Genomic DNA, 11,321 nt, shown 5'->3' on the forward strand with positions numbered 1-11,321 from the left:
ATATAGAAATCATCCATTTTGGGCAAAGAAAAGAAACAATCAGAAAAAGGAATAACCACAGAAGCTCTGAATTTCATTGCTTCCTAATGGTACTTCCTTGGATATTTTTACATTCTGGAGGCGTGAACGAACTCTGAAAAACAGAAACGACTTCTATCGGATGATCGAAAGAACTACCTGGACACTGAGTATAATTATTCACACGTGCGGATGCCATTTCCGGCATGTTTCTCCATGAAGAAGGTCAGCTTCAGTTTTTGCCACTTGTAGATAGAAGTTGAAGTGGCGGACGTCTTAACGAGGTTGCTAGAATGTCAAAGAAATAGATGTGGGAAATATTATGAAGATATATTTATGAATATCTAATTGAGCATTTAATTAAGAACTTAATCGAAAGACCAAAATAAGTTGGTTCTCGAGACCAAGTACCTATCTAAGTATAATAGTCTTTTGTACTTACGGTTTAGTAAGAGGACTCGAGTAAAACGATTACTCGTTAAAAGGAACAATATAATAATCATGCCTCCGCAGACGGTGGTCTCTGCTTTCATGCCTCATCGCGGAGAATCTCAGCGAAAAAAGTGTCCCGAAGCGTGAACTGAAAGGTGGCTATGTAGGCTGCCTAGTGAATGCCGTCGCCATGGTGGAGCTGGCGTGTAGCAACTCCCTAAGTCCAGGAACCTAATCCTGCGTCAGAAAGACAAAATTCGCTACGGAGAAAAGTAAACAAAAATATATATATATAGGGAAGAAGAGACAAAGATTAAAGATCGTTAAGAATTAGAGGTAATTTAATGATAAAAGAGAGAAAGAATTGTGTAAAAATTCTACTGGGAAAGAAAAGAAAGATTAAGCCTTCAACGAGAAAGACGTGCTCAGAAGCGAGTCCTGCGTAGCGCCATGTAGAGGAGCAGGAAGAAAATATTGGTAATCTCCTCGAACGACGAGCGCTTGATATTCACAATTAGAACTCGATATCTTAGCTTCTTATAACATCCTAATAAAATGTCATTTATCGATTACAATTGTCCTGTCGTATTTTATTGTGTTTGCTTTATAAATGTGAACTTTATTCAAAAAGAGTTCATCGATATAACGGTATTGAAGAGAACTACTCGAGAAACTATATAGAGGATTTAATTAATGTGTGGATCAACGTATGTATCACTATATGTAACAATAATATTGACTGTATATGTACGTGTGTAATAAAAGATTTCCGGTTTACAATGTTTACGATACTGATATAAAAATACCATATAGAGGATTTAATTAACGTGTATATCTACGTATATATCATTATATGTAACAGTAACATTATGTGCATATGCGTATAATATTGGTTAAATGTTAAATGTTAATATTGGTTAAATGCGTTAAAGTGAAATGTTATTTACCTATTCAAGATAGCAAAGTAAACATACCATATAGAGGATTTACTACTGTTAACACTCGGTATTCTCGTATTCAAAATATTTAACCAAATAATTTGGGAATCCAGCGGACGAGCTTGTATTTAATATGATTATATTTAATATAACAACTTTACTCAATATACGCGTAGGATTTTAAATGTCATGAGGGTTGCAGCGGACTCAATTTTAATGTACCTCGATATCTTAGCTTCTTATAATATCCTAATAAAATGTTATTTATCGATTACAATTGTCCTGTCGTATTTTATAGTGTTTGCTTTATAAATGTGAACTTTATTCGAAAAGAGTTCATCGATGATTATCCATTACAGGTTGTTAATAAACCTGAATTATGCACAAAGGAATTGCTGTTAATAACTTAAGATTCTCTGCCCGTCGTACAGGGTACATATAGTAATTATTCTCGACGATCGTAACGTTTAAGTCCAATTCGAGCTTATAGTCCCATGCGAGTTAAACAACGACAATAGTTTGAATTTCTATTTGTTCGTTTGTCGTCTGTTTATACCCGGAGCACCTGCTGTAAACCAATACAAAATTTATTAGATCTATAAATAACACATATAAAACTTATTAATTTATAATTAATATAAAATAGGAGAGCACGAAACTTCCTATTTTATGGATATGTTAAATCTTTGTAAAAAATACCATATCATTAGTATCATTTTAATCGTTCTAAAGGATTTAGCCGCATAAAACTGTGACCCTTGGAAGAATCGATGTTCACGCGTGACAAATTGAAATTGTGCGAAGGTTCCGATACGAACATCACAAGCCGAACATCGATACCAGGGGCACAGGCACATGTTCTGGGTTCATTATATATTTATAAAGGGCTGACGATTCAGTGGATGGTCCGGGTAAATTTAAATTGTAAATGAACGCATTGCTGGTTTCAAGTAAAAGCCTGGATAAGAGCGGATATGGTATGAGAGTCTGTCGTGGAAAGGGGAACAGGCCGCTTTTATTTGTAAAGTTTGAATCTCCTCGATATTGAAGATGTTGAAGCTGCAAGTATGTATTTCATTTTAATCCATTCGAGACCGAGATTTAATTGTAACACGATACCTAGGTGTCGGTACGATCTGAATGTTTGGTTGGAATGATTCTGTGTTTTACTCTCTCCAGGGTATCCTTTTCATACTTTGATTAAAAATCGATGACAATCTTAAATAGTATGCCTCATATTTTTAAAATATAAAATTATATACTATGTTATTCTATAATGTATTATGTACAGTTATATATATATAATAATTCTATATTGAAAAAAATATGAAATTAACATGATATATACATTACTACATAAGTTATATATAAAATATGTATATTATACCCTTGCCTACTGACTGATATGAATTTCTTTCGGTCTCGAATGCGTTAAAAGAGAGCGCAAAGAAGTCGAAATTACTTATTGTAATTAGTAAAACGACCTGAGAGGCAGACAGATACAAGAAAGAAGGAATATTATATTAGCGGCATTATCATGTTTTTGCTCTCTTTAAGTCTTTCATCGAGACAGACAATCTACAGGTATTAATCGACCAATTTCTCCAAGCTGATAACTTCGAATTGATGTTTATATATAAGAAGTGTTATGTGTTAATCTGTCTAAATGTTTAAAAGGTGTTATAAATTAAATGTTGTTAAACGATACGTAATTGCCTTTTGATCGTAAATTTTACTATCAAGGGGTCTTTTATGTATGCGTAATCATTGTGAATTATAACAATTTATGTGATCGATATTAAAGGTGTTTAAAAGCATGTATTTTTTCTATATTATTATTCTCCTATATTATTATCCTATATTATTATAGCATTCCTATATTATTATAATATCCAATTACATGTTGATACACAAGATATACAGATTATTATTTATAACGTTTTGGTTTTCTTAATTGAGTCATTCATTTAGTACAAATGATAAGAAATTAGTAATAATTCACAAAAAAGGGATATTGTAGTAGGAATATTATAAAAAAACATTTTCTGTTTTAGTGTAGAGTTACTCCTTCTTACAGACAGTGTCGTACAAATCTGTACGTCTCTGAGAAAATGTAGGTATCTGAGCCCTTACTTCCTCAACAACTTTTAGATCTGATAGAAAAAAGAACCATACGAAGTAATAAGTAATGCTTACTAATAAATTCAACAAATACAGAGGAAGATGGCTAAATCGATAAATTAACGAGACTAAAAATTAATTACATCATGGATCTCTCGCTTTTAATTTTAAGCTGTAAATTACCGATATCGGTGATTTTTTTTTTTTATTTATTTGTTGAAATTTTTTTTTTTGATATCGGTGACTGCCATATTCTCTTGAGTTTCCAAATCGTAAAGAATCTTTCCCCAGGGATTGGTCAACTGTGTATGTCCCCATGCGACGTAACTTGCTTAAGGAACACGAGCCGGTGATATGCAGGCAACGTATAATTGATTATCATTCGCTCTGAAACGCTGAAGTAATGACCAATGCAGTGGTCCAGTGGTCATATTGAAGCAGGTCATATAGAAGCAGGAAATATGAAGCCACCGAATACCAATTAACTTCGTAGTTGCACGGTTCACATTCCATCATTTCTGAATATGCGAGGACAGTCCTCTTATTGTGCTTTTAATTCTTTTATTTGTTTCATTTTCAGCAAATATACTGGTTTTTTAAATTAAGCTTCTTTTTATACAGAGTTACAGATTATATTAATTTTATATAGAATATATTTAAGAAAGATATTTAATTTTTTGCTAGTTAAGTATTGATCGATTAAGTTACTGTACCTTTGTTCCGATAAATGCGTGCCATTTCCTCGAATCTAATATCATAGCAAATGCCAATACCTATTTTGCAGCCCTTCACATCGAACGTCGTTAGGGAGTTACCAGGACTGAGTGAATCACTCTCTCGAAAAGTAATCTTATTAGGAATGTCGATGTCGAATAGATGTACCTAATAACATAAAAATGTAGTCGCTAATTCTATTGCTGCAACTTTTGTAATTTAATATCAAAGTTACCAACTCCTAAACTTTAATTATTTTTTATTTAATAACTGACAGCGTTTTTATCACTTTCTTTTATTAAAAAATCTTATCATTTAATACTGTTTAAAAAGGAGAAAAAATAAATATAATAATATTTTAAGTATGTGAAAAATTTATATTACACGTTACAACAAAAATGGGCGTTTCCCGTATCATAACGTATTTTATAAACCGTAAATTATAGAATTGGTTATAGTATACGTATGTACATATGTATATTCCTAAATTATTCCTAGATAGAGTCACTTTCTTCACCCCAATATTTTCAAATTCAAAGCCATAAAGGAATATATTACTTACCTTTCGGTGTTTTGCTATCAAAGTTCCATCGGGTCCCCAAATAGTACAGGTATTGTACAATTTATCGCCCTCTATTTCAGGCATCGTACCACCAACTACATAGATGTTGTTTTCTTTAGCTGCGTTCGATGAAGCAACGCTCGTTTCACCATCAGGAATACTCTCGGCGTATTTTGGAAAGTACTCTGCATTGCAATATTTCAATTAATGAAAAATAACTGTCTTTTGTTCCAACCATAATTTAAATTGAAATTTTTGTCAGTTTTTTATTTTTTAAATTATGAAAATAACTAAGTTTTATATTTCGACTTAATTAAATATGCAATTACTTAGCTAATAGTATATATAATAAACTGTTTCTACAGGTTCAAAATGAAAAATGAATATTTAGAAATATTTAATTACGACAATGCTATTTGTGTTAGCATCAGTGGCTTGTTACTCAACGACTTTGCTAGTACTTTTTGAAACATAAAGTTAGTTTTCAATTAACACTTATACTAGAGGCGGAATTATAAATGCAAAATAATTGATAATACTAATTTATATGTACCTAATTATTAGTATCTTAAAAAATATATTTATACAAAAATCACGACAATCATGAAAATGGGGAAATCCTATATTCTCGACTCAATTCACAATCTTTATGGAAGTATAAACGGTAAGGTAATTTGTCTACTCTTACTTTTTCTATATAGTTGTTACACACATAGTAAATTATTGAAAAAAAAAACAAATTATTACGTATTCCATATGGTGAATTAAAGCATTCAGGAAGAGCTATAATATCAGCATTGTGCTCTTTTGCGCTAGAAATGTAGGAAACTGCCCGCTCTACATTTTTGCGTTTTACTTCATTTACTTCAAGTTGTACCAACGCCAAACGAAATGCTAAAATGTTGGAAAAGTTAAATACATTCGGTTATATATTTCCCATACTTTTTATCTATAAATACTTTTTACATAGTGAATACTTACTCGACATCGTTCGCACTACTTGTTTAGCGATGTTTGTAAGTATCATAATGTTGAGGTTATGTATGGTACTACTCAATATCAACATTTCGTAAGCAATACGCAGGGATTTTTAATAATTCTTGGTAAAGTTTAGGACATTAATTTTGATGTAATTGTAAACATTATTTGTTCACAATTTGTCCATTTACTTTGCAACAAAAAGAACGCATCTGCAAGCGTGTTAATCGGATAACGACGAACTTCATTTCGCAAACACCGACACGTGAAATATTTTGAAGTTACGTCGACGCGAGAGTAATTGGTTCCCTTAAATTACTCAATTTCCATTTCTTTCGCCATGTATATTCGAGTATTGCATTTGAATTGCAGAGCAGTCGAAAGTAGAGGAGCACCTCGCCGATATATCGACAGGAACATGAATTTTTTTTCATAGGGCGAATATTTTTTCCATTGAATTATTAAACCGAGTCAAATTTTCAAACTCAACCACTTAATTTAATCGTTTTACATAAAACATTTCAATCTTTTTTCTTCTAAATACTTTACCTATATTTCATCTGGCTGAATATTCCATATTTTTAAAGCTTGTTGATAATTACAAATACGTAATTATCATTCTGAAGCTAGAAATTTGAAGTAAAATTGCTCTGCGCGAAAGGAAATAACTCAACGTTTTATATATAGCTGTTAAAATGATATAATAAGTTTCAGTAAAATAGCTTCACTAAAATTTGTGGTTTTTTTCCTTTTCTATTTTTTTTTTTGTTTTATGTGTTCAAGGGCGAACGTTCTCTCTCATTTCTTGTATTTTTATGAGTGTTACGACCGTTCGCGGAGAGACGCGGTCGCGAGGAAAACGCGTCAGCGAGAGGCGTAAATTCTCGCTACGATTCGGTGAATCGACGCCGCGAAGTAGTCGTTCCTCTGTTTCGATTAAGATAACAGAGGTGGTTGAATGAATATGACACAGTAGTAAGTTATATTTCACCGTTTATTCCACAACTTATAACGAGGATAGTTACACTGGTGCGTATGTACGAGATGAGTGAGTGACTGATCTGCGGGGTGTATACCCGCTCGAAGGATGTTGACCGTTCGAAGGATGTGAAATCAGTACCGTCTTGGGAGACGATGATGTGTCGGAGGAAAGCTAAGGATGGGTGTGTCTAGCGCACGGGACCATCGGATTTGTTGGTGCCGATGTTATTTAGGAGAGTGAGGGAATAGGCTTCGTTTCTAATTGGTTAAACGAAGGGTCTCAACCGCCCTCGAGAGAAAGTGGTTAGTGGGAGGACAGTTGCAGCGTACGTGCGAAAAACCAACTTTCCTTAGTTAAGCCGTGGTAGACAATAGTCTCGAGAAATTCCTCGGAAACAGATGTTTGTTCGAAGGACCTTAGCAGGCAAGTGACTCGGGTTTATGACGGATGCTTAAGGCTATTGAGGGTACGCCGTACGGAAGAGCGGACATCTGGTGTCCGTCTGGCCCGCGGTGTGTGACCTGGGCCAGGCAGAGAGTCGCCCGGCGTAACAATGAGGAATTTAGCCTTTTTACACCACGAGAGCCTCAACGTTTTCATTTTCACGCCTACGCTACGCTCGTTAAACACGTTCTAATGAGACCATGTGCTGACATTGCGAGTTTTATTATTTTCGCACAATAATTTATCATTTTAGATTTCAAATATTACATTCATACATTTTTCGTTGTAAATTTCTTTCTCTATTTAAACAATTTACCATTGTTGCTACAATAAATCAATTAATTAAATTAATTGATCAGTTTAAACTTAAAATATCATTTCACAAGTTTTCGTCACTTGAATCTAAAAACAACAGAAAACGGTATACCCGCATCATACATAGAAAGGAGATTAAAACGCTAGAGTGATCATATTCAACGATCACAAAACGATAATAGGACATTGTGTTTCTTCTGAAGGGCATGAAATTGTCAGGAGATTATGCCATAAATGAAATTGGAAGCTGGCTGGTCAAAGGGATTAAACTCGGTTAAACTCAATTGTGCTATATTGCACAAAGACTTGAGAACTGCTACCAAATATCTACTAGCTTAAAGGTGTGCTGATTACACCTTACAAATTGTAATTATATTTCAAATACAATCTCCTAAGTAATAAGTAAATTAAATTAATACTTTACCTAGAATCTGTGATACATTAATATAACAAAAATACATTTCTTAAATTATTCATTAATTTGCAATGTAATTAGAATATTATCTTTATTTTCTGGTGTCTTTATTATTCTTAAAAGATACGCTGCTTGTTTGCAAATTTAACACTACGTATGCTATTAATAAATCATTTTATATTTAATTTTGCAACCTTCATTCATTGTTAAAATTGATTGATAATACTGTTGGTTAATAGAAATTTGAAAATGCTCTCGTTTCCACTCGATTAAAAGGTAATTGCACAAACTGTCACAGTGTTGACTACAAATCACGTGTGTCGTTCTATTAAATTTATACACAATAGTATTTATTCTCGTTTTAATTTAAAATGAAATATGTTATTGTATGAATAGCAGAATGTTCAAATAATTGAAACAACTTTTTGTCCTCTAATTAATGATTCTCATTTAAAAAAATTTCAGAATTTTAATCAAGAAGATTTTGAAGTCTCGATCTAAAATGACCAAGGATTGAAACAGAGAATATTTTGATGCCAACAAATACATATTCTTCAGATATGAAACAAATGTGATAATAAAAATCGATGTACATGAATGAATGTTGAAATATTGGAAAATTGTATAATTATATCCATTCTCTGTTGCGTTTAGATGTTTCAATTAATGTTTCATCAGAATTTTTATTGAATATTTTAGAGGTACTGGCTGTAAGGTTTTTTTTTAAATTAAAATTAAAATTAAATGTAAGAACAGATTCAAAGTATAACATTTAAAAATTTGTGGTTATAAAATTTACTTGTATGTCATAATTATGTAAGTGAATTAATCTCATAATTAATTAAATGAATTTATTCTATGTGAGTAAATTATATTTATCTATAATAAGTCTTAACTTATTATTAATAATCAGCTAACACTGCATAATACTAAGTAAAGTAACTGAAAATTCTCGACGTGAGAATTAATTATAATTTCAACAAGAAAATAAAAAAGAAAAGAAAAGAAAAGAAAAAAAAATTCTATGTAAGTGATTGTTCTATGTAAGTAATTCTATGTAAGTAATTCTATGTAAGTGATTTGGGGCTCGGCCAGTACCTTGCCCTTTTTTTGGATATTCCGAATTATCTGTCCTCTCCGAGCTGCAAATCTGATATCTCAGATGTTAGGGAAACCCCCTGGCCGGTAAGGCACGATAGACAGATGAGACTAAACGGCTGGTGGAGAGGGCAATTATCAACAGAGGGTCACACCGTGCGGATACAATACTGGGGTCTCAATAAAATCTTACAACCGTGGTGTTCAGAACATCAAACTCTGTTTGCATACACCCGGTGCACATAAAGTGTCAAATTACACTAACACTGGATTTATTGAACCTCTTTCACCTTGACCAGTGGCTCTTTAGTTTATGATTTGCAACAGAATTCCTGCATCAACGCAGATTCGCGAAACATACAACTTCGCGCACCAAATATCAATTACAGTCAATCGACACTAACAATCAATAATTTGTCTGCGAGATGCTCCTCTGGAAGTTTTAACTATATATATTCCGGTTTTAACTAAATATATTTAACTATATATATTAACTATATATTTTCCCTAGGAACAGTAAGATTTTAACGATACAACTTTATCAAGAGATCTTAATGTCATAAACGGTATCGAAACTTCGTAATTAATATTGTTAAGGAAGAAAATATTGGTAATCTCCTCGAACGACGAGCGCTTGATATTCACAATTAGAACTCAATATCTTAGCTTCTTATAATATCCTAATAAAATGTTATTTATCGATTACAATTGTCCTGTCGTATTTTATTGTGTTTGCTTTATAAATGTGAACTTTATTCAAAAAGAGTTCATCGATATAACGGTATTGAAGAGAACTACTCGAGAAACTATATCTAGCCCTTGGATGGAGGGATTGCTTGCTTCTTACAATCGAATAATTGGAGTGTAACTAGAAACACGAACGGTAGTTTAGCAATGGAGAAGAACTTTAGAACGACAGCAATTTTCTTCTTGTTTCTTTGAGAAAGGCACCGTTCATTTTATGTTTGACGAGAATGGGGTTGTTGGACGAATTTGATTAAAAAGGAAAGATCTTTAACAAATATTCTTCCCATTGATACATTCCTATATTTTTGATTTAATTATTTGAAAATGCAATTTTGCATATACCTATGTGCAATTATATACTATAATCGCAGGCGTTTCTTTAAAATGATGTACTATTGAAACAAGGCAAAGTATCGTCGAATTCTTCTAGATTCAATTTGTCAAAAGAATGGCTCTATTGATTAACCAAACATAGTTCCCATAAGCATATACGTACTTCTCAGAAAAGATAGTTATATCTAGATCAATATTACTCCCCACAGTGACCTATATGTCAAAGAAAAAAAAGACACATCAAGTATTAAATCATACTACTATTACGTCCACTATCTCTACAAATCCTCCACTCTTGGAAAAGTCTATCTTATTCAAACGTAACGTAACTCAAATTAAATCTTTTCCATCATCATAAATACGAAACATTTATAAAATTATCATCTTCGATTATTTACTCAACATCTAGCTAACAAAATCTTCTCCATCGCCGTACTCCTTAATCCTGACCGCGTACAATTAACGTATGAATAGTTAATTTATTGAAATTTAAACGACCATTTTACGCTACTTGTACTCGAATGATTTTAGGATCTTGCTGTATCTCTTGCACAGTGTTATACTGACAGGCGAGAAACATAGAAACGTAACTTCCGATCCACTGATTTACCCTAAACAGACGATGATAGGTTATACGGTGGACGCAATACAGAAGCGTTTCCGATGCAATTCGAAGGTGCGTTGTTACAATGGAGTTCATCGATCCATAATGACTATTTCCCCGCCAACTACAGCCTGTAATAACGGAATAGCCAATAAAGTATATCCTGTCGATTTAATTGTTACCCCCACGGTGCACCGCGCGCACGGAGATCGGATCGGTGATTTTCACGTGATGTTTCGCAAATCGTGAGGCGCTCGCGTGATTCGCGCGTTTTAAGCGTTCCCGCTCTTCCCGTCCGATAGAAAGAGAAAGGGAACAGGGGCGGAAGGAAGAGGGAAGATACGTGATGCGGGTTCAACCTGCCGCGGGAACCTTTAAAGAAGGTCGGTGCAACGGGAGAGATGTAATTTTAATAAGTTGGAGAACAAGTCATTGTAAAAGATGGATATTCAGATGTTGGAGATGCAGCAGATTTACGACTCGCTGGAATTAAGTTAGTTAAGGTGCTGAAAACCTAACGTCTTTTCAAAGGCGTTTGCCGCGTTTCTTTTCAAATCAAAATACATACATACGATACGTACAATGTATGCGCCTAAAGTTTTAAAGTTAATTTCTATTCA

The 11,321-nt window shown here is 33.2% G+C and overlaps 1 protein-coding gene across 1 annotated transcript; it reads right to left on the minus strand.

The window, feature by feature from the left end:
- Positions 1-610: 610 nt before the first annotated feature.
- On the minus strand, positions 611-5,851 carry LOC143304263 (omega-amidase NIT2-like). The gene is made up of 5 exons (XM_076626670.1): positions 5,767-5,851; positions 5,533-5,679; positions 4,786-4,970; positions 4,223-4,391; positions 611-4,027 (listed from the first exon to the last, which is right to left on the minus strand). Exons 1-5 carry the CDS (start codon positions 5,849-5,851, stop codon positions 3,888-3,890), a joined length of 726 nt encoding a protein of 241 aa, XP_076482785.1. The 3' UTR covers positions 611-3,887.
- Positions 5,852-11,321: the final 5,470 nt, after the last annotated feature.

Source organism: Bombus vancouverensis, unplaced genomic scaffold (genome assembly GCF_051014615.1).
Source record: "Bombus vancouverensis nearcticus unplaced genomic scaffold, iyBomVanc1_principal scaffold0028, whole genome shotgun sequence".
Classification (NCBI taxonomy): domain Eukaryota; kingdom Metazoa; phylum Arthropoda; class Insecta; order Hymenoptera; family Apidae; genus Bombus; species Bombus vancouverensis.

Bases quoted from the DNA above. Each gene is read 5' to 3' on its own strand.
- LOC143304263 (XM_076626670.1), bottom strand. From the start codon at position 5,851: ATGTTGATATTGAGTAGTACCATACATAACCTCAACATTATGATACTT. The intron at 4,971-5,532 runs GTAATAATTTGT...ATTGCAATGCAG, and splicing joins TAATTCACCATATGGAATAC to AGTACTTTCCAAAATACGCC. The intron at 4,028-4,222 runs GTACAGTAACTT...TCGCATATTCAG, and splicing joins ACGCATTTATCGGAACAAAG to AAATGATGGAATGTGAACCG.